This window comes from Manacus vitellinus, unplaced genomic scaffold (assembly GCF_001715985.3).
Source record: "Manacus vitellinus isolate BGI_N305 unplaced genomic scaffold, ASM171598v3 scaffold_20_pilon, whole genome shotgun sequence".
Taxonomy (NCBI): domain Eukaryota; kingdom Metazoa; phylum Chordata; class Aves; order Passeriformes; family Pipridae; genus Manacus; species Manacus vitellinus.
Genome location: NW_021939471.1, coordinates 12,431,814 through 12,458,269, shown reverse-complemented (window position 1 = coordinate 12,458,269; position 26,456 = coordinate 12,431,814). Strand labels below are relative to the sequence as shown.

Sequence of the window (26,456 nt, the reverse complement as noted above, 5' to 3'; positions counted from 1 at the left end):
GGACATAAGCAAGAGAGAACAAAGGCAATTTTGCAAGCTGTAAGATGTAGTATCTGTGAAGTAGGCTATACCCACCTAGGACTTGTAAAAAGGCAGAGCACTCCCGCATGCCAGCATCATTTTTGATCTGACAGATGTACTTCCCAACATCAGCTCCCTCTGCACTGGCTATCTCAAGAGTTGCTATGTTGTCCATAAACCACATTTGAACATTTTCACTCTCCCTAATAACTTCACCCTTATCCTTGAGCCAGACAACAGAAATTGGTGGGGATCCTTCCACCACTGCCTGCAGAGCTGTTGGCTCCCCGATGAAGATTGCAGTGTCACTCAGCTTCTTGGCAAACCGTGGGGGTTCTGATGGCAAAAACAAGGAGGCAGAGGACAGTTAATCATACATGCTTGCTTGAAAGAGGGACAGCAAGAAAATCAAGAAAAGAGGGCAGTGATGTTGATCCTCTAGCATACAAACCTTTGAATTTCACTGGGCAAGTGCAAGTGTTGCTTCCCACCTCATTCATAGCTTTGCATTGATATTCTCCAGTATCTTGAGATTCCAGATTGAGAATATGAAGACTGGCAATGGAGTGTTTTGCTGTCACCTTGAATTTCTTGCTGCTCCTGACCTGCCTTCGGTCCTTGAACCAAGCCACCTCAAAGGGTGGGGTCCCTGCTATCTCGCACTGGAGGATAACATCTGAGCCTTTAAGAGTCTCCACAGGGCTTGGCACTTTGCTAAAAACAGGTGGTTCTATAAAAAAAGAATCACATCATAATGTGTGAGCCTGCTTCTCTGGGTGGGTTTCTGGAGAGTAGCAGGAGGCAACATATTCAGGAAGGGAGCCTACATTTATTCTTGTAAACACATATTTAACTTTTAAATATGTGGCCTGACCTCTAAAAAATCCCAGCAGTCCAAAGAGCAGAAAATGTGACACTTCTGCACCTGTTTGGAGTCAGTGCTTGGTGCCCCTCCCCAAAAGCCACTCTCCCTGCTCTCCGGGATCACATTCCAGCTTTCCTCCCCACTCTTTCTAGTCATGAAAGCTACAATCAGTGAGACTCAGCTACACAGCCTCCTCTTCCGTCTTAAATTTTATTCCTGTCAGGATCACTGTGGATAAAGAGGAGGCAGAGGGATGGTTGAAAAGTATTTCCAGCTCCCTCACCATGGCTGGTGTTCTATCTAGTCCTTGTGATTTGAAAACCTTGCCTTGTTCAGCTTTCAATTGACTTAAGCGGAGAGACAAGGGAACAGCTGCACAGTGCTCAACACCCACCACAATTTCCTGCCTAATCTCTGCTGCATAAACACAGCAGCATTTCAGTGTGAGACCAGTTGGAGAGACACTGGCCCAGCAGCCACCAACTTCTGCAGCAGCAGCTCCCTGTCTGAGGGACGTGCAGCTGGGAGCAGGGACTGGTAGCCGGGGATTCTGGCTGTGTGTGAAGCCACACTGCTAACCTTTCACTGCGACTGAAGTGCTGCAGCTGGCTGTGCCGGCAGAGTTATGGGCTTCACATATGTAATCCCCAGCATCTTCAGTGTTGGCATCTGGAATGGTTAGCATCGCCACGGAGTCTACAAAGGACATGTGGAGCCTGTCGCTCGCCTGGAGTGCCTGATCATTTTTATACCATACGATTCTGATCTCTGGTGTGCCACTGATTTTACATTCAAGTTGAACTGTGTCCCCCTGCTTCACGAATCGCAAAGCTTCAGGCTTCTTGATGAACTTGGGAGGTTCTGCAGAACAGAATAAATATGTAGAGAATGACAGGATACCTGTTTGCCATGTGAAACCTACAGTGCTGAGCGAAAGTTCTGGGAGGCACAAGAGTACTGTGGAACAACAAAGTAAGATTGTTACTGCAGCTGGCTGCATTCCCACCAGAATTTCCTCTCGAGGAAAGACAGAAGATGGAAAAAAGAAAGCAAAGACAACAACTAAAACTATGTTCTGCCAACTATGGACCCTGCTGCATCAGACAGATGAAGCTATAGAAAACATACAAAGACGGTTGCTCCATCCAAGGGAAATTTTGCTGTTACCTTTGAGGGGTAACAGGTTCGCAGGCCAGCATGAAAAATTTGACAAGTCTTTCATCTCCAGGAGCAACAGAAACACGGTAGGGATAGTTTCACTCGCTTACCCATATTTAAAGTATATTTCTGCATGAAGAAATTAAGTGATGCATAGTCTAGATTAAATCAACAATTCAAAATTGAAATCTTTAGCAAAGTCAAAAGAGTTCGCTGGCAAACAACGGCAAGATACTGTATTTACTTATCACTGTGTTCCATATAGTAATTACTATGACTGAATACCACAGGTTAACTGTAGCTAACCACTACAGTTAAAAGCAGTGTGAGTGCAATTGTACCTACAAAAAGGTTCACAAAGAGAGAGATTTCGCAGGCACAGAAGGTTTCAACTGTTACATATTATGATGGGAGAAGGTCACTTCATGGTTTATGTCTGCTGTCTGGAAAGCTACTTTCTATATATTTCTGAACTAGAAATGGTAGAAGATGAGACAAAAAAGTCTCTTTACCCAAGAAAAAGAAAACACACAAACAAAGGTGATTTAGTCTTAATACCTTTGACACTGAGTTGGGCTGAGCAAAAGTCTTTCCCAGCTTCATTACTAGCTTGGCAAGTATATTGGCCAGAGTCTCCTTTACCCACTCTGAGCACTCGAAGGTGAGCTGTGTTGTTTATAAATGTAATATTGAAGTTTCCTCCAGTTCGAATCTCCCGACCATCTTTGGACCAGGTTATGTGTATTGGCTGGGCACCCGTAACATGACATTCAAAGTCAGCACTTTCTCCAAAAGGCACATCAATAGATTCTGGTTTGGTGTCAAAGACAGGTGCTTGCTTGGGTTCTAAAAGCACAAGAAAACCATGTAATACACCTCACAAAAAAGTTAATCCAACACATAGATACCATCGCATGCATGAAATAAGAGAGAGGAGCCTGTGATCCAGGCAAAAATTTTGTAAGCCAACACACCTGCCACTGTGAGCCTAGCACTTGTGGTGGCAGTGCCCACAGAATTGGTGGCTGTGCAGGAGTACTGCCCAGTATGATTCATCTCGGTTCGCACTAGTTGCAGCACTGCAACGTTATCTACAAAGGATGTGTGCACATTGTGGTCATCACTCAGTGGCACCCCGTCTTTGTGCCAAGTAACAGTAATGGGTTCTGAGCCATTGAGCCGACACATAAATTTAAGGGGTAAACCAGCAGGGTGCTCGATGTCCTTTAACTTTCTTGCAAAGGAAGGTGGTCGTTTGCGCTCTAGAAGAAAGCAAGTAAAGGATAAATAATCCCCAGTAAGCAATTTTTTTATAGTTTTGTGAGAGAAAAAGAATTTTATCAAGCTAATATAAAATCATCACCTTGAACTGTTAAGAGAGCCTTTGTAGATGCGGTTCCTACACTGTTTTCTGCCTTGCAGATATATTCTCCAGTGTCATTGCTAACCACTTTGTTGAAAATAAGTGTAGCAACGTTGTCTTTAAAGAACACTTTGTACTCAGGAGTAGACCTGAGTTTTGTGTCACCTTTGTACCAAGACACAGTAATTTCTGGTGTTCCAGCAACGCGACATTGCAATGTTGTATAATCCCCAACTGACACCTCAAGAGGCTCCAAGTGTGTAACAAAATAGGGAGGTTCTAAAAAAGAGAAGCAATTAGATAGGGTCATTGTAGTGTCAGGCCTTGGAAAGCATATACTTGAAAAAAAGGCAAGAAAAAGAAGTAAAGGGAGCACACACCTAGGGTAGAGACTACAGCCTCACAAACATCTCTTCCCGCCTCATTTTCAAGATGGCAAGTGTATTCTCCTGAATCTTCTTTGGTGCTGTCAAGTATTTCCAGGATGCAGGATTTCTCTGTGGTGGTCATGCTACACTTCTGAGATTGTGTGATGGTGTGGCCATTCTTCTTCCATGTCACAGAGATGGGGAGGCTGCCTGTGTAAGTGCCCTCCAGGACGATGGGCTTACCAGGTTCCACGTACTGATCACTCAGTTTCTTCACAAAGACAGCTGGCTCTAATGAAAGGTAAGAAGTCACAAATGTTGAACACAACATGCCAAATGGAGAGAAGTAAAAAATATTTTAAGGTAAATAGAGAGATCTATCTTTACAAACCTTTTACTGTAAGGTGTGTTGAACAATTTGCCCTGCCAGCATCATTAGTCACTAGACAAGTATACTCTCCACTTTGGGGAGGAGTTACATCAAATAACTCAAGCTCCACAACGGACTCCTCCAAGTAGATATTGCATTTGTCCCCTGGCACAAGCTCATTGGCCCCTCTAAACCAGTTGACTTTAAAAGGAGGGGTTCCTCTGACAACACATGTGAAAGTGATGCTTGTGCCTGGCAATACATCCAGAGGCTCTGGTGTCCTCTCAAAAGATGGTGGCTCTAAACACACAAGAGAAAAAGAGAGATGAGACAGGTTGCTGCAGCATAACTCTGGCATTTCCACACACTACTGAAGACAAAGAGCAAAATCTTTATTTTTCAGTCAATAATTTTCCCCAAGAATATTTACAAGAGACCTCAGGCAATTTCAAAAGAGAAAGAGAAAAGAACAGCTCAGAGAGCTTCCTGACTATCATATACTGACCTTGTACGGTCAATACAGCACTGCATTCATCTGAACCAGCTACGTTGGTAGCTTTGCAGGTGTAAGTTCCAGTATCTGAGTTGCTCAGTGAATTAACTTCTAAAATACAAAGGTTATCTGAAAAGGAGATTTGATGTTTTTCTCCATTGACTAACTTAAGTCCATTTTGAAACCAGGCAACAGAAATAGGAGGTGAACCTGACACTTTACATTCCAGCAGTGCTGATGAACTCAGAACACAGGGGGTGTCCTTTAGTTTTCTTGTGAAAGAAGGAGGAATGATTCGATCTGCATAAGAAAACATAATAAATCCAAGGTTAGAGAGAAAATGAGGAAAGGAATGGAAGAAAGGACAGAGAACATGACCAAACAAAAGCTTTTGTAAAAGATAGAAGACAAGATACCCAACCAACCTAAAACATCAACTGATGCTGTGCAACTGCTTTTCCCCACGTCGTTTTGCACTGCAAAAGTATACAGTCCACCATCTTCCTTTTCTGCATCCATAATTTTAAGTGTAGATACGTTATTGAGGAACGTAATTTTGTATTTTTGGCTGCTGGTCAGCTCTTTGCCGTCCTTGAACCACCCAGTGGAAAGCTGTGGTGTGCCTGCCACTTTGCACTCCAAAGTACAGGCATCTCCTACAGTAACTCTCATTGGCTCTGCTTTCTCTACAATGACTGCAGGCTCTGGAAGGAGAGATGGGTAACGTATATGGTGAAAACAGGTTTTGATTAGTACTAACTATAAGCATTATAGCAGTATAAGATGGAGTTTACACATTTGATGCTAAAGAAATTTCAGTTTGTTAGAGTGGAATTTTTTCAGCTGTTTTTTCCATCTTTTCTTCTCCCCCAAACTGGAAATTTCAAATGCTCTAAAAAATTAAGTACAAATATTTTAATCTCCTAAGAGAAAAATGCAACTGCCTGTCCCTCTCCCACCAGGCATGAGTGGTTCCTTTTACTCCTATCCCTGAAAACTGGAAATACGGAACCTGACTGCTGCTTGTTGGTTAGAGAATGATTCTCTGTTTTGATTGTTTTGAACTCACGGGCATAAGCAGAGTATACAGCTGACACTAAATAGCCAAGTTTCTAACTTTAAAGAACCCCCAAACTTTCATGAATTTGTGCTTTTTACCAACCTAGAATAGTTAAGGTAGCCATACACTCGCGACTTCCAGCATCATTTCTGATCTGACAGGTGTATTTTCCAGCATTGCTTGTCTCCGTGTGCACAAATTGTAAAGTTGCAATATTTTCCATAAATGTGATCTTCGTGTTTTCACTTTCTCTAATAATTTCCTCTTTGTCTTTAAGCCACTGCACAGCAATTGGCTGGGAGCCCTCCACTTTTGCTTGTAACTCTACTGGTTCACCAACCACAACAGTCACGCTGTTTATTTTAGTCAAGAATTTTGGTGGTTCTGAAGAAGAAATATGCAGTTACAGTAAATACTCACAGTGTTTTCTTAAAGAAGAGCAATGCAGCATCCTTGGGAGCACTGCAGAAGGCACGTGTATCAATACTTTACCTTTCAGTTTCACAGCGCAAAAACAAGTGTCACTTCCTACATCGTTCTGTGCTTTGCACTGATATTCACCAACATCCGCAGCTTCAACATTAAGAATGCGAACACTTGTCTGGTAGTTTTTGGCTGTAACCTTGTACTTCTGACTACTGCGGATTTGTCTCCTGTCTTTGTACCAGGCAACGTCAAATGGAGGTGTTCCTGAAATCTCACATTCCAGGCTAACCTCAGATCCTTTGACAATGTCTACTGGAGAGGGTTTCCTGCTAAAGACAGGAGGTTCTAACAAGGGAAGAGAGGAACATTTTTAGAAAGGAGTCTAGAGTTATTTGGCCAACAAACAGTTTACTGATATCAGCTTCTAAACAGTGAAACTGCTGAGAATATCTTCAGAAGGGGCAAGGGCTTCCCTCATTTTCTGGGCACATTATGAAATTAACTTGCCCACAGGTAAGTTCAGAGCCCTTAGCTCCTCTGTATAAAAGGTAAACAGCAGGGTGACCCTTGGCAGAGATGGTACAGGTCTCAGTAATCTCCCATACACAGTGTAAAACTGACACTAGTCAGTTTATATCTGTTCTTTTCCTTCATATTTCAGATCCTTTATATAGAAATCCCCACTATGATCTGTCCTGGACATTTAAAATTTAGAACTGGGGAACAACTAGCTTAGAACTTTTCTGCATTAAGAACATCATCCTTGTTCGGGCATTGGCAAGGAGGATGAGGGGCATCAAGAAACAAACATGACATGAAGAAAAGGGCAGTCCTGAAATAAGAAATTAAACTCATGTTCCTGGGGATTTCCAAGGGGTACAACCACCAGAGGAAAAATAGGATGCAATCAGAGAACAAGAGAACAGCTAACCTTTCACTGTGACTTTGGTGCTACAGCTGGCCTTGCCGGCAGGGTTGTGAGCTTCACAGATGTAGTCACCGCTCTCATCAGTACTGAGATGATTCATTTCAAGCACGGCCACAGAGTCAATGAAAGACATCCGGAATTTTTCACTGGCAACAATTTCATGGTCATTTCTGAACCACACTACTTTCATCTCTGGAGATCCACTTACTTTGCACTCAAGCCGGGCTGAATCACCCTGCTTGACTACTTTTGTTGCCTCTAGCTTCTTAGCAAACTTGGGTGGTTCTAAAAAAACCAAAAAAGTGGGGTCAGGAAGGTCTGAAGTAATACTGGAAAGAAAATATGGGGAAAAAGAGCCAAAAAACTATGGGTTGCAAGCACAAGAAAGGGAATTCACTTGGCAGTGTATCAAAGATCACTGGAGTGGGTTTGGCAAAAAGGAAAGAGAAGAAAGAGACAAAAAGACAGTAACACATGAAGAAAGAGCGCACACCTGTTACCATCAATGTTGTAGTGCAAGAGTCACTGCCAACGTCATTTGAAACGTGGCAAGTGTAGTGCCCAGTCCTAGAAGTATCCACTGAATAGAGGGTTAAGAACCCGGTTGAACCTTCAATCCCAATGAAACAAGTTGGACCAGATACAAGTTCTAAATCTTCTTTGAACCACTTTACTGTAAAGGGTGGTGTTCCTTTCAGTGTGGCCTTAAACTCCACTGTGGAATCTGGGATGGCTTGTTGGCTTTCAGGTTTTACTAAGAAGCTTGGTGGCTCTGGAGTTTTTAAGAAAAAGAAATACTCAGTTACATCAGAAATGTCTAAGAATGAAGAAAATTAGTGAGGCAAGCATGGAGACCAAGTTTTTAGTATTTACATCAAGATACATAAGAGTGTTATGTTAGGACAAGATTTAAGGTATTTTTCCAGCATCTATCACAAATAAGAAGTATTAAAAGAGTTTCAAACCTTTCACAGTCAGGACAGCACTGCAAGAGTCGTTTCCAGCAACATTAGAGACACTGCACGTGTAATTTGCACTGTCTGCCAGCTCTAGATTAGCAATCTCAAGTGACATAGTGTTCTCATGGCACAGACTTCTATATTTTGCACTGTCAGTTATCTCTTTTCCATCCTTAAACCATTTTGCAATAATGGGGAGTGACCCAGAGACTTTGCACTCCATTTGGATAGAAGATCCCAGAACGGTATCCTTTTTGGTTAGTTTTTTGATAAATACAGGAGGAATTGATTGATCTGCCAAACACAAGAAATGGTAAAAACACATTGGTTAACTTCTTGCTTAGCTTTCACAGAAATTATTATTTTTTTCATTTCCTTCCTGTACTGGCAAATTTCCCATATGTCAATACAAACCTAGCACAGTCAGAACAGCTTCACAGGTGCTACTTCCAAAGTCATTTTCAACCTTAAAACTGTATGTACCACTATCCTCCTTTGATACAGGTTCAATCCTGAAACTGGCCACATTGTTTTCAAAGGTCATTGTGTAGTATCTACTGGGCAGGAGCTGTTTGCCATCTTTGTACCATCTTATTCGGAGCTCTGGCGTCCCAGCCACAACACACTCCAAAGTCACAGGGTCTCTTTCAGTGACTTTAAGCGATTTAGCCTTTTCTATGATCTGTGCAGGCTCTGAGGTATAAAGAGTATAAAAACAAGAGTTAGCTATGTAGATAGGGGACTGACTTTCAAATACTCATCAAGGTCACCCCTTGTACACACCTTGTACAAAAAGCAAAGCAAAACACTTCTCCAAGCCAGATTCATTCTTGGCCTGACAGGTGTATCTCCCTCTGTGGCTGAGGTCAACATTAGCAAGCTTCAGTGTGGCCACGTTGTTCTCAAAGGTAATATGGTGATGCTCATCGTCTTCTAGTATTTTCTCATCTTTTATCCATGACACAGATAAGGGTTGAGCACCTGCTACGACGCACTGAAAGAATGCATCACCTTTCAAAATGCTAGTGACGTTCTCCAGCTTCTTGACGAAGGATGGTGGTTCTGTTGTGTGAGTTTGGTTTAGAAGAGAAGGCATGGAAAGGGAAGAGGGGAAAGAGAGATCATATAAAGTAATCCTAGTCACTACAGTTTAGCTAGGTGATATAATGTTTGAGGTACGCTTCCTAGAGGACTGACCTTTCAAGCTGAGCCTTGTGCTGCAAGAACAGCTCCCACCTTCATTTGATATAATACACTGATATTCACCAACATCTGAGACATCACAGTTAGTCACATTAAGAGTAAATACTGATTCTTTGGTGGAGATGGCATATTTCTTGCTGCTGAACATCTCCTTATTGTTCTTCAGCCACTTCACCTCAAATGGAGGAGTACCAGTCACCTCACACTCTAGTGTGGCCTCTGAGCCCTTCACTACCTTGGTGGGACTCAACTCCCGAACAAAGGTTGGAGGCTCTATAAAGAAGAATGATAATAACCTTTAGTAGATAGTAATCTTAAACAGTTTTGAGAGGAGAAGAAGTATCTCCTTCTTCCTCATCCCAGATATGTGACATAGATGACAAGATGATCAAAACTAACCTTTTACTTTCAGCTCAACGCTGCAGCTCTCACTACCTGCATCATTGTGGGCTTCGCAAACATAAATCCCACTATCTGCCACTCTGGCTTGAGTGACTTTCAAAGTGGCTAATCCATCTATGAAGGAGATGCCGTACTTAGCCTGGTCAGTCACTTCATTCCCATCCAGGTACCATGTAATGTGGATCTCTGGTGTGCCTACTACCTGGCACTCGAAAGTGGTGGACTGTCCTTCACGCAAAGCTATTACAGAAGTTGGCATCTGAATAAATCTGGGGGGCTCTAGAAGATGGACAAAGTTGAGGTTTTTAATATTTAAGGTGGGAATAAAATATAGAATTTAAAGAAATAAAAAGGTTTCCTCCCCCTCCCACCAAAATTGCACAGAAAAATCAGAACCAAAAAAATGAGGAGATTGGGTTGCACACCTTTTACAAACAGAGTTGCTTTGCAAGTTGCAGTCCCCACATCATTGCTTATCTGACAAGTGTAGTTCCCAGAATCAGATGTTCTAGCTGAGAAGAGCTCCAGTACACTAGATGTGTCATCCTTCCAGACAGATCGATTGGCTCCAGACAGGAGCTCCTGGCTGTCTTTAAACCACTTTATCTGCAGAGGAGTAGACCCTTTCACCAGTGCTTTGAACTGAACCCTAGCACTGGGCACAACCTCTTGAGATTGGGGTTTTTCCACAAAATATGGAGGTTCTATAACATGCAAAAAGGAAGAAAGGGGATTACGCTGAGACAGGGAAATCCAAAATTATGAATGAGACCCCTAACACAAGACAAAGAAGGAACTCAAACCTTTGACTGTTAAGAATCCACTGCATTGGTTGCTTCCTGCTTTATTTGTTGCTTCACAGGTGTAAGAGCCAGTGTCTGTGCCTTCCAGTTTATTTATTTCCAGAAATGCAGTATTATCATGGAAAGAATATTTGTGCTTTTCACTTGCTGTTATTTCTTGGCCATCCTTGTACCACTGGATACTTATAGGATGTGAACCAGACACTATGCACTCCAGGTGGACAAAAGACCCCTTAATGCTGTCCATTTTCTTGAGTTTTTTTGTGAATTTAGGTGGTATAATGAGATCTATCCAAGACAGAGTAAAAAGACAAAGTTTGAAATTCAGCCTTGACTGTGACAGATATCAGTTCAGGAGAAAAGATTTTGACTCTAAAAACAATGGTAAGAGAAAGCCCATACACACCTAGGACATTAATGCTGGCAGAACAGCTACTGCTCCCAACATCATTGTGAACCTCAAAAGTGTATTCTCCACTATCCTTCTTTTCTGTGTGAAGCACCTTTAGGACTGAGACAGTATCTGTAATACTGATCTTATATTTTGGGCCTAATGTCAGTTCCTTGCCATCTTTGAACCATTTGGCTGTAATAGGTTTTGTTCCTGAAAATTTACACTGCAAGGTTGCTGGGTCTCCCTCAGTCACATCTATTGACACGGCCTTGTCCACAATTGTAGCAGGTTCTGTTGTAAACAAGGAGATAGAGTGTTAAGGGCATCTGTAAAAATCACAAGGGAACCATCTATGATCACTGCAAGCCCTCAGGGTAAGACCAACCTTTGACAGTCAGCAGAGCAGAACACCTCTGAATTCCTGCCTCATTTTTAGCCTGACAGAAATACTTCCCATCATGTTTCAGCTCAATAGATCTCACCAGAAGAGTGGCAACATTGTTCACAAAGGTCATTTTGATATTGCTGTCTTCAATCACTTCATCATTGTCTTTCAACCAGGACACCGTGATGGGCAAGGAGCCTTTAATAGCAGCCTGAAACACAACTGTGCCCCCTCGAAGGGAACTAATGTTTTCTATCCTCTTCAAAAACTGTGGAGGCTCTGGCAGGAAGAAAGTGGCTATGTAAGTATGGGTTTGGTGCACAACTGTGGCATAGATACCACATTGGGCTAAAAGCATGCTAGTGGTGTTCTACACCTTGAACTAACCTTTCAGTGTGACCTCTGAACTGCAGAGGCAGCTCCCAACATCATTTGTTACTCTACATTGATACTCGCCAACATCAGAAGCATCAAACCTGAAAACGTGGAGACTAATCAAAGATTTTTCAATGCTTATTCTGTGCTTCTTACTGCTCCGCACGGGTTTATCATCTTTCACCCAAAACACTTCAAAGGGTGGCGTGCCAAGCACCTCACACTCCAAAACAACATCAGAATCCTTCAAGACTTCCATGGACTGAAACTCCTTGCTAAAATAGGGTGATTCTACAGTGCAAAAAGAGAGTGCAATTGTATTAGTCAGACTTCCGAAGCCTCTAACACTGTACTGAATTTAAAAAGACAAACTGTGCGGCTGGATGTCACACACACCTTTGACTGTAACAACACTACTGCAAATATCTTTTCCAGCATCATTTTTGGCCTCACAAATATATTCTCCACTGTCTTCAGTATCAACTTCTGAAACATGGAGTATTGCCAAAGATTTTGCAAAAGACATCCTGTATTTTTCACTCTCTTTTAGCTCTCTATCATCCTTGAACCATGTGATTTTAATCTCAGGAGTACCAGTGACTTCACAGGTCAGCTCAACATATCCACCTTTCTTTACCAGATGGGTCGGCTCTAGCTTCTCCTTGAAGGCAGCAGGTTCTGTGGATTTAAGAAGAACGTTCAGGACAAAGAAAGCAGGAAAGAGCGCCACTGGGTCAATCCAGCAGCTAGAATTTTAAAAGAGAGTAAGAATGCAAACCTTTTACAAACAAGTTTGCACTGCATGTTACTGAACCAGCTACATTGGAGACTTTGCAGGTGTATTTTCCAGAGTCTGCTGGTTTGACTGCATAAAGCTCCAAGTAACTTGCTAATGCTTCTGTCATAATGTAGCAGGCTCCTCCTGTCACGAGCTCAGTATCACCTTTAAACCATTTCACTGTCAGTGGTGTTGTGCCTTTAAATGTGCCTTTGAAATGTACAGTTGACGCAGGCAGTACCTCTTGAGACTCTGGTTCTACAGTGAAGCTGGGTGGCTCTAGATTGCATTGAAAGGAAAAAATTGTCAAGAGTAAGACACATGGCCTGCAGTTTGGGAAAGAAAAGTATTATCACACGAAAAGCAAAATTCCAAGAAATGTGAAATGAATTGCCAAACCTTTTACAAACAATGTACTACTGCTCTCTTTGCTACCAGCAGAGTTTGCGGCTCTGCAAACGTAGACCCCAGCATCACTTGCATCTAGGTGTTTGATTTCCAAAGACGCTGAGCCTTCTGCAAAATGCACTGTGTACTTGGCACTTGTAGTGATCTCAGTGTCCTGCTTGAACCAAGAGACGGTCATTGGAAGAGAACCTGAAATTTTGCAGTCTAGGCGGCACGAGGTGTTAATGATGCTGTCAATATTCTTCAGTGGTTTAGTAAAGAAGGGAGGGAGAGTGCGATCTGTTGAGAGTGAAAAAAATTACAGAAACAAACACATGAGCAAAACAGGCATGTTCTTCTGCTTCTGGCTCTGTTGGGTGGTGCAGGGCAGAGCAACAGGGCTCTTTGGAAAGGGTCAGTACCAACCTAGCACAGTGAAGCTGGTAGTACAAGAGCTGATGCCCACATCATTGGATATCTCAAAGGTGTATTCGCCACTGTCCTGCATTTCAGTAGCATAAAACTTGAGCTGGGCAATGTTATTTTTGAAGCTGATCCTATATTTTTTGCTGGCAGGTAGTGGCCTTCCGTCTTTGAACCATTTGGTTTTTAGCTCTGGAGTGCCTGTGACAGTGTACTCCAAAATAGCTGGTTCCCCTGCTGTAACCTGGATCACTTCAGCTTTTTCAATTATTTTGGCAGGTTCTACAACAGAATTAAACAACCGGTGTTAAGGACAAAAGGAAATTGCTCTTTCTCTCAGGTGGGAGACTGTGGGGATCACGGCCCTTCTCCACTAACCTTTCACTGCTAGTTCACCAAAGCAGGACTGACTTCCTGCATCATTCTCAGCCACGCAGGTGTATTTGCCACCAGAGCTCAGCTGGACACTAGTAATTTGCAGCGTTGCTAGACCATGATCAAATGTCACTCTCACATTGTTATCATCTTTAATAATGTCTTTGCCCTTCATCCACATTACAGAAATAGGCTCTGACCCTTTCACCACGGCCTGTAACGTAATACTATCTCCAACCAGAGCCGTCACATTTTCGATTTTCTTAACAAAAGACGGTGGTTCTAGTTCAAAGAAGAGAGAGAAGAAAAAATACTCATTTGCTTCTGCATCATCTCATGAAATCTGCTACTTCAAGACAGTTTTGTAAGACAGTACGTACAATACACATAGCAATTCAACAAAAGAGCAAGCAAGTAGAAGAGCAGCATTCTCCTGCTGGGAGCCAATGCATGGCCCTTTAATCTCAATGTCCTTCAAATTCACAGGTTTGATGCCAGATAAGAGGTAAGGTACACAAAGAATTTAAGAGAAGAAGATACTCCCATTCTCCCAGCCACCCCCAAATCCAAAGAAAAGACATTTTAAGAAATAAGAAGTTTTTGCCAATCCCATCAGTAAGTGGAGTTTTCTCTCTCCTACTGACCTTTCAAGATGTATGTGGCACTGCACATGCACTTTCCGACTTCATTAGCTATCACACACTCGTATTCACCAACATCTGCACTATTAAATGCAGACACCTCCAGAGAAATAACAGCTTTCTGAGAGGTCAACCTGTATTTTTTACTACTGCGAATCTGTTTCTTGTCTTTGTACCAGCTAATCTCAAATGGTCCAGTGCCAGCAACCTCACACTGAAGAACGGTGTTTGTTCCCTTCACTACCTCTGCAGGTTCAAGTGTTCGGATGAAAGACGGAGGCTCTACAAAAGCAGCAAGAAAGAATTAGTCAACCTTGCCAGAAAAAAAAAAAAAAAGAAGGGAAGGTTTTTCTCAAGAAAGTGACTGGCAGCAACAAGGACAGACCTTTGACAACCACTTCAGTGGTGCAGCTGTCACTTCCAACCTCATTTACAACTTCACATGAGTAGGTCCCACTGTCATCAACTTTCATCTCCAAAATATCTAACACAGCCACAGAATTGACAAAGGACATCCTGTGTGTGTTGCTTTCATGGATTTCCTTGTTGTTCTTGAACCAAGTAACCTGGATTTCAGGAGACCCTTTGATTTTGCATTGAAGGCGTGCAGAGTCACCTGGGGTCAGTAAATAAGACGGATCGACCTTCTTCACAAAAGATGGTGGTTCTAAAAATGGGAAAAGGGAAGAGAGAGGAAGAGATGGTAAAAAGGGGCAGAAAATGGAAAAGGAAAGGGTAAAGAAATGGAAAAGGGAAAGGGAAAAAGGAAAGAAGGCTGAAATACAAGACTTTGAAAGATTGGTTCCTTGAACAAGAACAAAATATGAGTTCACAAGACACCAGCATAATCTTCGCTGAACTGCAGCTCCTGTGGTTTTGCCTGTCCTCTTTTTTCATCTCTCCCCTGCATGCAGGAGCAGTTCTTGGATTTCTCTGGTGAAAAAAATATTGAAGTAACACATGGTGCACTGGAAGGCAACAGGGGAAATGAGTTAGAGGGGAATGGACAGTGTAGCAGGTCTGAGAAGAATTTGGTGTAATTTCAGCCCAAAGAAGTCTTTTGCCTGAAAAAGAAGAAATGGGGAACTTAAGAAGAGGAAAGGTAAAGGTAGCGTAGAACTATCTTACCTCTGACTGTGACGCTGGCAGAAGAGGAGCTGCTTCCTGCCTCGTTTGAGGCAGTGCACACATAGTGGCCTGAATCCTTGAGCTTAGCCAGAGGAATCTCAAGTGAGGCTATTTTGTCTTCAAAGTAAATCTTATAATCTTTGCCTGGAGGGATTTTGTTTCCATCCTTTGTCCACCCTACAGTTACTTTCCTGTCTTCATCTACCTGACATTCAAGACGTATTTTTTTATTAACTGCTGACTGCACTGACTGCAAAACTTTAATGAAGTGGGGCTTGTCTATAATGACCATTTCAGCCTGGCAAATATCAGCCCCAAACTTGTTGGAAGCTTTGCATGTGTAAACCCCTCTGTCAGTGGTGGTGAGAAAGGAAATTTCTAAAACATATTTATTTTCCATTTTGGAGATTTTATGGTGGTCTGAAGGTGAAATTGTCGTGCCATCTTTCTGCCAGGTGACGTCGATGACCGGAGTGCCCAAAACAGTACAGAGGAACTTGGCAGTTTTGCCCACAAAAGTAGTGATAGATTCAGGTCTGGTAAGAAACGTTGGTGGAAATGCTTCTGCAAAACAAAGGGGTTCAATGTTATCCAGAGGTGAGGAACAGAGCCTATGCTCTTTCTTCACATTTGCCAGCGACAGAGAGTAAGAGAGGCCAGCTTGTCACTGGACACTCTTAAGCAAAAGAAACCAGCAGTGAAGGAGATAAGAGGCATTAAAGATGATAAATTTTGGCTTTTGGTTGGTACTTCTTGGGTCTATATATTGCTCCAGAGCTTGAATTTTGAATCTCTCGAGCAATTTACGAACTAAAGGAAAATAAACCAAAAGCCAGAAATTCCTCCCCCAAGACTGACATGTTTGTGTACTGTTCTCTCGAGGCGGGTCAGTTTGCACGCATTTCACAGTTCATGCATCTTGCATTAGTCTAGTTAACAGCTAGCACTTAGCAAAGACCAAATGAAGACTCCTCCCACAAAGAGAAAAGTCAGAGTAAAAAAAATGTCATACACTAAATGCCCAAAAGACAGTGGTTTGTTTTTTTGTTTTGTTTTGTTGTTGGGTTCTTTGTTTGTTTTTTAAAGAAAAAAAAGAATTGTATAGCTCTCATTAGATAAAAAGTTTGCAAACTGAAACCCTTTACCCTCTTTTGTTTGCTTAAGAAGATCTATTTGCCCAATCACAGAGTTCCCCTTTGGCCACAGCACAAAGATGTTCAGGTATGCAGAGCTGCATAACCTGGGTCGCAACTATAGCTGCAGGATAAACATAGGGTGCTAGGATAATCACACAGTGACTATTACACTAAGAAATCAGATTTAAAAGTCTATTTCTTGTTGTCAGGAAGTTAAATAAACCTTTCTCAAGAATGTATTCATAAAGCAATCTTATTCGGTTGACAGTCTTGTTCCTCCTGCTCTCTTTTCTCATTTTTCTTTCCTTCTGAAACTTTTCACATTGATTCCCTTTTCTATGTACAGAAAGCACCAGAAAGCAGCATTCTCAAAACTTATTCCTTCTCTGTGCTTATGCCTGCCAACATTAGGTATGGATTATGTACTATGATAGCAATCAAGAACCCCACAAGTGTAAGTATAGCAGTGAAAGCATTACAATACACCAAGATATTTTATGGAGAAGTTGTTCTTGGAAGTCTGTACTTACCAGTTACTGTTAAAACAGCTGTAGAGCTTACACTGCCATGCTGATTGGAAGCCTTACAGCTATATTCTCCACAGTCAACAACTTGAGGCCTTGGGATCTCCAGCGTGGAGAGGTAGTTGGAAGTGCGAATGGAGTATTTGTCCCCATCATATATCTCTCGTCCGGCTTTGTACCACTGGAACTTGACATTGGGAGCCATCTCCACCTCACAGGTAAACTTGGCCACATGATTTACAGCCACCTCCAGGGGTTCGAGCCTTCTCCTCAGGATAGGTGCAACTGAAATCAGAAGCAGAGATTAACTCAAAACTCTGCCTGCTGACATTCTGAAAAATAACAGTGAAGTGACTGAAAAAAAAAGGAAAAGAAAAGGTGGTATACTTGCAATTCACATAAAGTGACTGTAAAAAAAAATATCTGTAAGAAATGAAAGCAGTACTAGGCTCAGTGGACAGACAGTCTTACGGTGCCTAATGACATCAGGAAACACTGTGATGATACTGGAAAAATAAAGTGAAATAGCAATGCACAACAGCAATGGGATATACAGTACACTACCTGGATTTGTGAGAAATAATGGTGTGAATAAGAAATTGCGGTGAATCTGTGCAATGACTCTAAGGAGTGAGAGAGGGTGCAGTAGTGGGTAAAATGGGAAGAGTAGGTCCACTTCCCAGGCAACAATGGGAGAAGTGGTTGAGACTGAGATACAGCTTTGTCCTGACCATGCTTGTGCAATGAAGCAACAAAGTTCCTGACCAAAGACTGGGGTAACAGAAGTGAGAGGCTTTGCGATGTGGCAAAAGGAGACCATCAATCCAGAGAGAAGGGGACCCTCTGATTAGTGGCATGATGGTATTAATATTGTATCCATATCCAAAGTACAGACACATAGTAGGGCAGGTTTATTAGTAGAGCAGTGCATTAAAAAGGCAGTATTTTATCCCCATAATCCAACCTCTTTTAACAACTGTGAGTTTTGCTGCTGTTGCTCTTTTTCCACCTTGATTCAGTGCCTCACAGGTGTACTCTCCTTGGTGAATCTCCGCACACACTTTGTTTATTACTAGTGTGTATGTGTCCTGATCTTGCAAACACTTGAATTTGTTGCCTGAAGATACCAGTTTACCCTCAAAGTACCAGTTCACCTCACTGACATTTGTTATGACAGAGACCAGCCTGACACTCTCCTCTTCCTCCACAACAGTGTCTCCCAGTTTGCTGTGTATGATGGGACAACTCTCTTTAACCAGCTCAGCCTGTAACTTCCCAGCTCTAGTTTCCAGATCCTCTCTGCCCTCTTCCTCACATATTTTTTCCCTTTTCTCTTTCCTTTTCAATATTTCTGTGGATGTCTGAGTAGGAAGACCTGCAGAGGCTACATCAGCACTGGCTACAGCCACACCCACGTCCTTGATTTGACCACGCCCAGTCACAGTGTTGATTAGTTGTGTAGGCAAAGCTTGCTCCAATGGTACTTCTGCCTCCATAGTACTCTCAGCCTGCTGGGGCTCCAGCTCAGAGGTTTCATCACAGAGTTTTCCTGTGAGAAGTAGATTGGGATAGAATGGAAATGTTTTGCATTTTTCATCTGTCAAGAGATGTTTATCTTCACAAAGAGAATAAAAAGCTTCCTTCAAAACTGTTTTCTGGTCAGCTGTCTGAATGCTGAAGTCTCCCAAGGAGACTGGGATTTCCATGGGACTGCATCGTCCTGTGGTCACAACATAGGTGCACAAGGTATGTGTATTCTCCTTGGTGATGTTTATTGTCTGCACTTCAACATTTTCTTTATCAGCCAACCATTCTGGAAACAAGAGGTTTTTCTCACTTACCACTGTAGCTTTAAGTGCATTTTTAATTTGAGACTTTATGTCCAAGTTGCAGCTCTTGGGAATAAGAGCAGTGAGCTGATTCCCTTTCTTGAGGACTTGGCTGGGCTGGAGCTGGTCAGAGTGCATTTTTTCATGGGGTTGTCTCGATGCTGTTTTCCACTGCTTAGGTGGGCTGGAAAGATCGACATGTTCCTCCTCCAGGAACTGATTTTCTTCCAGGAGCAAGGGAAATCTCACAGCCTGTCCCTCATGTATTCTTGCAGCAAAATCTTCCTCTACTGTTTCCAGGGAAGAAATGTTCTCCAGAGGGACAGCTTGGCCCCTAGTAAAGGCCAATTCAGAGGGAAATCTGGGTTCAGCCTTCAGCTCACCTTGTGTTGCCTGAAAGCTTTCAAGGACCTGGATTTGGTCACCTTCTATGGCACAACTCTCAGTGGTGCTTGATACCTGTAGAAGGACTTGGGAAACCTCTGTCTTCAGAGCAGCCAGTTGTTCTGCTGCCTTGGGGATGATTTTCTCTTTGATCAAGGGTACGTGTACAGCTACAGTCCCAAGGCAGCCTGGCAGTTGTGTCTCTGTTGCTGCTGCAGGGACCACGCCCTGTGGGCCACCAGGGAGGGTTTGCCGTGCTTCTGCCAGAAGCCTACCACTCTCTTGTGTTATGGCCACTTGAGTGATCATCTCTTCAACACTCTGCACAGCCAGACAGGTTGGTGGCAGGCCAGGCAAGATGTCCTCCCTGGGCAACACATGCACTGCCTGGCTCATCTGGAGCTGAAGGAAGGCCAGAGGCTTCCTCATGGCCTCAAGACTGAGTGCTCCTTCCACAGCAGGAAGCTCACCAGCCTCCTCATAGAAGATGGGGGTTTGGTCCTCTGGCACTGCAGAATGCTGCAAGGCCGGGCTCTGCCTGCACACAGCATGCTCCTCAGGCAGCACAAGGAGCTCAGCAGAGCACATGGCCTCGCCCAGAGCACTCACTGCCCTGCACGTGTAGAGCCCAGTGTCCTCCTCCATGCAGTCCCACACTGTCAGGGAGCCTGAACCGTCAGGGTGGTGAGCAATGGAACGACGCACATCAGAGAAGAGCTGCTCGCTCCCCTTGAACCACAGCACATCGGGACCTGGCTTCCCTGCCACTGTGTACTCAAAGACTGCAGTGGAGCCTGGGGCACACCGCACACTGTCGGGCTCCTTGGCAAAGCAAGGGAATCCTGGTGTCTGCTGCCGCACACAGAGGTGGGTGCTGCACGTGGTCTCACCGTGTACATTGCTGGCCACACACGTGTACTTACCCTCGTCCTGCACACCCACATATGGGAGGATGAGGCTATGGTCATTGCCAGCAAACACTAACTTACAGTCCATAGATGAGGTTAGCTTCAGACTGTTGAAAAACCACTCGATTTTGGGTTTGGGGCTGCCAGTAACAGTAACAGAGAGCCTAGCTACATCTCCCTGCCAAACTTCAACATTCGGGACCTGTTTGAGGAAAACAGGGGCTTTCCCCTCTTCCTCCATTTTCATTGTTTCTTTGCTGACATAAACTGGTTTTCCAGGCTCAAATTCAAGTGTTTTTTCTCTATCAGGAAACTGAAGGCCGCTGCTGTAGCCTTCATTTCTTCCGTCCTCAGAAGAGGCAATAAGAGACCTAGCGATGTCTGTATGGAAAAAAATTGTTCAGTTTTACTAGAATATTTATGGAAACACTCATAGCTAACAATAAGCAGTGTTAGGGAAACTTTTTTATAGCTGGAGGCTTTCCCTATACTGTACAACAGCTAGCAACGAACATGAGGTCCCCTTGGTGTCAAATACACACCTGCCAAAACCAGCAAGACATGCTGTGCTGTCAGGTTACTTAGGAATTTCCTATCTGGATCAGCATGGATGTCTCTTTAAACCTGACATCACAGTATGGGTTAGGCATACCCCCCCAGGGTGCATCGTGCAAGTAACAATCAAGCAACATTGATGCATTTCACAGGTATAATTAAAGTGGTATGTGGTATATATCAAGTGGTATGTGTCATACATATTTGTATGTACATCTATACAAATAAGTAGAGCAGAACAGCGTAAGACCTTGATTTAATTCAAAACACCAAGAAAAAAGCAGAATGCTAGAATAAGAATTGAAAAATACCCCTGCCAAACAAAAAAACAACCAACAATCCTACAATCTTTTCAGCACACTGACTTTTATCCTGGTGCATAGTCCATCTCTTTAAACTCTATCTTTTGTCTAATACACCAAGAGATTACCTCTCTCTTACCAGTTTTGTCCTGGTTTTGTCATTAGACCCTTAAGTTTACAGCACCATTATTACAAAAATCACAAGTCTGCACTGATTTAAATCTCTGCTTATGAACTCCTCCCTGTCACAATATGGCATATTAAAACTACCACAATAAAAGAGAGAAAAAGAAGACAGAGCACTTTAAAATTTTTCTTGCCCTTGTGAAGTTACCCATATATATGTTGGACCACTCTGGTTCTAATGATGGTTTAAAAGTGAGAGGAAGTGGAGGTAAAGAACATGCCATTCTCTGCAGATGCTTGACAATAGAAACATCAGTGAAATCTCAGACTTCCAGGAATGGTACAAGCAATCTCTGAGAAGCATGACGCAAAGAAAATCTTTGGAAATCAAATACTGTTGTCCTTACAAGTTTGCTCATTTAAGGTCGACAGTACTCAACATGGAAAGATACGAGAGTTTAAAAAAGGAATAAAATTGTGAGTGGATAAATGTCTCTAGGAACTTTAAGAGGGAACCTTGATAAGCTTCTCAATTAGAGTACGTTAAATTTAAAAACTTATTGAGACAATAATTTTTACTACACTCCAACAAAAAGGAACAGACTATGTCACACCCAATTCTTTTTCATTAGTTTAAAACTTATTAGTTTTGCCAGAAATGCCAGAATATACATGACATAGCACAGTGCATACAATGACTAACTGCAGAGAAGAGATGCTTAGGTAAAAAATAAAAGATTATATCAGTCCTTTGGTATTACTTACCAGCCTTGCTAAAACAGTAATAAATTGTGCAAGTGAATTTGAGAATGGGTGGCAGAATTTGGCCCAATAAGTAAAATATAAAAATATGGAATATAAATTTCAGAATGAAACCCATGCTAATACACAAAAATGCTTTATAACGGGAGTGTGGAAAAAATTAATGCACTTTTGTGTGTTCCTGAATATTTATGACAGAAAAACTATATAGATTCTTTTTTGTATTTTAGATAGGTCTGTGAAATGAATAAAATACAAGAAGTGATGGACTTAAATAATTTACATATTTATTTCACAAATTAACCATACATGTTAACATTCAATGCACATTGATGACAAACAGACATAATTCATCCTTTTTTTTAAAATACTTATTTTGTAGAAATAAAGACAACATTAAACCTGAAAATTGTGAGCTTTTTGACTCCTATGAAAGCACAAAATTTTGGAGAGATAGTCAAAGTATACCAGTTGTCCCAGAGTAAGTTCATTCCAACCTGGGATTACTCCACATTTAATATTTGTAGCTTAGGTGAGACTTTGTCTCTCCATAAACACATGATCATGCTCCTGGCTAATGTATGAAACTTAAACCAAGACTTTTAAACTTACGTAAACCACAAACACCACTACACAGGTAGAGAAAAAGGTGCTTGGCCATATATTTCAGATGTGAATATAAACTTGGACCTGTTTGGCTTATGGCTTCAGAACCAAGTTATGGGCCTGTTTCTGCTAAAAATTTTCAGATTTACATGCAAAATAAACACACATCACAATTGCATAGGGCCTAATCGAAGGGCCTCTGACCTCTTTGGCTTTGGGCCTAAAAGACCCCTCATGTCACAGCTGACACAGAACATCAGATAATTCTTGCCAACTTCCCTAAGGACCTCTGCTATCTAATGAATCAGACAGTGCTACACATCTACACAAGGAATGGATCAAGGACATGTTGTGGAGTAATTCTTTCCCAGCACAACATCAGGTCAGACACTCATGTTTCTCTTTCCTACCACCATTACCTATGAGAAATCACAATTATCTCTGCCTTTTAACATATAAACCTTATGTATGTTAAATTATATATTAAATTTTTATCAGGCAACACAATCGGCACAAAGAGAATCTTTTGATCAAAATATACTATCCCGGGTGAGTGATAGGATAGTCTTAAAAGATTATCAGTTTTTTGAGGCATGCTGACCTCAGTGTGAGGAAACATCAAACTCAGAAATAAGAAATTGTAGGAACATAACTGAACATACTACAGGAATAGTTCTTTTATGCTTAAAATCCCCAGGGTACTTAAAGCTGTTTGCAAGGTAACTGACAGAAATTTGTAAATGACTGGAAGAACCTCATTAACAGGTTAAAAAAAGTAAAATTAATTTTTGTTTAGGGTTCTTGAACTCAAGATCTCACCTTGACTTAGAGGTTACTGGAAAGCTGGTACATGCATTAGAGACGTATTTAACTTCTAATAAACATTAATTAATAACTTTCATACTTTTAACAGATTTTCTCAATTTATCATAGTTTCTGTAAGAGAGATTTAGTTCTGATTATGTCAGCTACTGCTGACTCTTCCTCCTAAATATTAGCATTACTTTAAATACAAAAATATATATTCACATGGAGAACATTAATGTAAAAATCTCTGCTGGTGAGAAAATGCCACAGATAACAATTGAATGTATTCCATTTATTTCTGGTCATTTTGACACATAGGACACTTAACTGGTATTAATTTAAAAAAAAGAATATGTAAATATATAGTTCTAATGTGAAACAAGATACTGCATAAAAATATCTTACTTTTTTACTACTATGTATTTTTTATGAATGACACTGGAATACAGGGACAACCAAAATTATTTTAATGAATTTACAGTAACATCATTGATTTATTATTATTTTCTCTCTCCTTTCCCTTTAACTTCTAAAGATACAGTACAAAATATGTTTTCATGTTTATTACTTGGTAATAGAGAAAAAAATCCTGTCCAGTCTCTACAAATGCAAAACTTTAATTTTTCTTCCCATTGTGCTGCCTTTCTTTGCAACAGCATAATTCCATTGATGTAAAAAAGGCATTTAATTCCATGAGTGGTTAGAATGAGGCCCATGGATGTAAGAATTTTGCAGTGATAGAAACTGTAAACACAGGATTTGAGTCAGTGAAACTCACGTGTTCTGACAACATTATGAGAAGGGGAAATACCAATTTAAGGAGTTCTTTCACAGAACTATACCCAAATGAAACAGCAAGCATAAGTTAGTATTCCATATCTCTAGGTTACAAGAAAAAAGTGGTGTCTACATTTTCAGGTGATTTCTAGCCTACATAAAACAAGAGCAGTTGCACCGTTACAGATACACAGGTATATGTACATTATACAAAAAAATTAGTCCTGCTTACATGAGTGTCAACTAAAATATCTTTACAAGAATGAGTAAGGAACTTAGAAGAAGCTTGAAATATACCTCGGTGCAGAAAATGTGCACAAAATTTATGCACGGATTAAATCTCACTTAAATTCCCCAAAGAAGGCAAGTTTAAGTGAGACAGAAATATGCCCACAGAGTGGTTTTCATCCCTAAAGAGATGAAAAACAATGCCCCTAAAGATGAGTGCTGCATTTTTACCTGCAGTGAACAACATCATAAGAACGTTTAGTATTTCAAAAGAGACTTTGAAATAAATTATGGAAATTTAGTATAATGTTAACACAGCACAAGTCTCAGCAGTTCCTGCCCTGTTAGTAGCTACACATTTGTACTGCCCACTGTCACTTTGCATCAGGTTTTCAATGGTAAGGCTAAGAGAGCCATCCTGCTCTTCCTGCAAACGGTACCTATCCCCTTCCAACAACACCCCATCCTTGTACCAGCAGACACTTGGGTGGGGGGAACCAGTCACGAGACACTGGAAGTATACTGAAGCACCCACAAATGTACTGTAGTCAGAAATGAGCCTAACAAATCTGGGAGGAGCTTCTGTGACCTGGAATTCAAAGCTGCAGCTCTCTGAGTCCTCTGCCCTAAACTCAACCCGTTCCTCTTGGGATGGCTCTGCAAACACATCAAAACTAATGTTAACACACTTCTCCCCTTCCACTTCCTGCTCTTGCTGAGTCACTGCAAGCAGTTGGATTGCTTTTTCTGAGTCATCTCTGTGCGGCTCAAACTCAAACTCCAGCTCTATTTCTGACTGGTCACCTGGGCTCACAGTCTTACTCAAAAGCAAGTCACACTTCTGTGGCCTGTGTGGTTCACAGCCCATGACTGTCTCACTGCTCACCTTAGCACTTGCTCCCTGCTGAGCCATGACCACAAGGGAGCCTTTACATGTTGCTTCTCCCAGCCTATTCATTGCCTTACAGTTATACCAGCCACTATCAGAAGGACCTACAGTTTGGATCTTCAGACTGTGAAGTCCCTCCTTCTGACTCACAACATACTTCCGTGTGCCAGGCGTCACACAGGTGTCACCTTTGAACCACTGAACTACTGGGACAGGAGTACCTGTTACCACACACTCAAACACTGCCTCCAAGCCTTCTGTCACCTTGATATCTGCAATGGGCACGGCAAAGCGTGGAGGCATTTCAGTTACTTGGAAATCAATTTTTACATCCTCATTCTCCACTGCAGCCAAGCCTGCAGCTTGTTCTAACAAAGCAAGTGGAAGGACATCCAGGGAAACTACCATGCTCTTCTTATCTGGGGTAAACTCAGGACTGGTTATGATTTTGACCTGCTTCTCAAACTCCTTCACCTCATTTTCATCCAGCTCCACTTCCAGGAGGATTTCCTGTGGTGAAGGTGACCTTGAAGATGTGTTTTCGTCCAGGTCAAAGTGTATAACATGCTGGTGGGTAACAGGGGGTGGCAGTGCTAGTGACCTCCCATATTCAGGCAAAACTTCCACCTGTGCAATACTTTTAGCTTCCCCTACAATGTTCACTGCATGGCACAGATACTGTCCTCCATCGGCTTTCTGGATGTTAGTGATCTCCAGAATACATTTGTCCCCATCCTTCTCTATTCGTACTCTCTCATCCAGCTCCAACAGAGACTTATTACGATACCATTTCACCTCTGGCTTGGGCACACCTACCACCTCAGCCACAAACCTCAGTGTGCTGCCCTCGCACAATCTCCTCCTGCTCAATGCCTTGAGGAATGCAGGTGGCATTTCCCTGCCTGATGGCTCCAGGGACTCACGGGGGGTCCTAAACACGTCGGCCTGGGGCTGGTCTGGAGGCTGAGGCCTCCTCTCACAGGGGGGGAGTGTGGTCAGGGCATCCATATACTCCCCAGTGGGTGTCCGATAGCGTTCTGGTGGTGTGCTGTCCCCTGATGGAGAGTAGGGTCCCTCAAAGGGTGTGAAATAGCGCTCTGAGGGTGTGTTGCATTTTGAACCCTCGGAGGGTGTGGAGTAGTGCTCAGGGGGCAGGCTGTACACTGAGCCTTCAGATGGTGTGGAGTAGCGCTCAGGGGGCGTGCTGTACCCTGAGCCTTCAGACGGTGTGGAGTAGCGCTCGGGTGTGCTGAGTGGGGTGTGGTAGGATGCCGAAGAAGCAGTTTCAAAGATTTCCACTGAGGAGGGAGGTGTGTAA

At 42.3% G+C, this 26,456-nt stretch overlaps 1 protein-coding gene across 1 annotated transcript in view; it reads right to left on the bottom strand.

The window, feature by feature from the left end:
* Nucleotides 1–26,456, bottom strand: part of TTN (titin) — a 241,352-nt gene that overhangs the window by 169,734 nt on the left and 45,162 nt on the right. The window contains exons 44-76 of the mRNA XM_018071672.2: nucleotides 16,972–17,250; nucleotides 15,306–15,869; nucleotides 14,563–14,844; nucleotides 14,181–14,459; nucleotides 13,540–13,818; nucleotides 13,165–13,443; nucleotides 12,751–13,038; nucleotides 12,352–12,630; nucleotides 11,970–12,251; nucleotides 11,586–11,864; nucleotides 11,199–11,477; nucleotides 10,826–11,104; nucleotides 10,420–10,707; nucleotides 10,042–10,320; nucleotides 9,614–9,895; nucleotides 9,209–9,487; nucleotides 8,795–9,073; nucleotides 8,426–8,704; nucleotides 8,018–8,305; nucleotides 7,546–7,824; nucleotides 7,056–7,337; nucleotides 6,191–6,469; nucleotides 5,801–6,082; nucleotides 5,064–5,342; nucleotides 4,651–4,938; nucleotides 4,167–4,445; nucleotides 3,788–4,066; nucleotides 3,408–3,686; nucleotides 3,019–3,306; nucleotides 2,603–2,890; nucleotides 1,466–1,747; nucleotides 473–751; nucleotides 76–357 (exon numbers count right to left, since the gene is read on the bottom strand). Coding sequence (XP_017927161.2) covers nucleotides 76–357; nucleotides 473–751; nucleotides 1,466–1,747; nucleotides 2,603–2,890; nucleotides 3,019–3,306; nucleotides 3,408–3,686; nucleotides 3,788–4,066; nucleotides 4,167–4,445; nucleotides 4,651–4,938; nucleotides 5,064–5,342; nucleotides 5,801–6,082; nucleotides 6,191–6,469; nucleotides 7,056–7,337; nucleotides 7,546–7,824; nucleotides 8,018–8,305; nucleotides 8,426–8,704; nucleotides 8,795–9,073; nucleotides 9,209–9,487; nucleotides 9,614–9,895; nucleotides 10,042–10,320; nucleotides 10,420–10,707; nucleotides 10,826–11,104; nucleotides 11,199–11,477; nucleotides 11,586–11,864; nucleotides 11,970–12,251; nucleotides 12,352–12,630; nucleotides 12,751–13,038; nucleotides 13,165–13,443; nucleotides 13,540–13,818; nucleotides 14,181–14,459; nucleotides 14,563–14,844; nucleotides 15,306–15,869; nucleotides 16,972–17,250 — 9,567 coding nt within the window. The remainder of the gene's footprint in view (nucleotides 1–75; nucleotides 358–472; nucleotides 752–1,465; nucleotides 1,748–2,602; nucleotides 2,891–3,018; nucleotides 3,307–3,407; nucleotides 3,687–3,787; nucleotides 4,067–4,166; nucleotides 4,446–4,650; nucleotides 4,939–5,063; nucleotides 5,343–5,800; nucleotides 6,083–6,190; nucleotides 6,470–7,055; nucleotides 7,338–7,545; nucleotides 7,825–8,017; nucleotides 8,306–8,425; nucleotides 8,705–8,794; nucleotides 9,074–9,208; nucleotides 9,488–9,613; nucleotides 9,896–10,041; nucleotides 10,321–10,419; nucleotides 10,708–10,825; nucleotides 11,105–11,198; nucleotides 11,478–11,585; nucleotides 11,865–11,969; nucleotides 12,252–12,351; nucleotides 12,631–12,750; nucleotides 13,039–13,164; nucleotides 13,444–13,539; nucleotides 13,819–14,180; nucleotides 14,460–14,562; nucleotides 14,845–15,305; nucleotides 15,870–16,971; nucleotides 17,251–26,456) is intronic.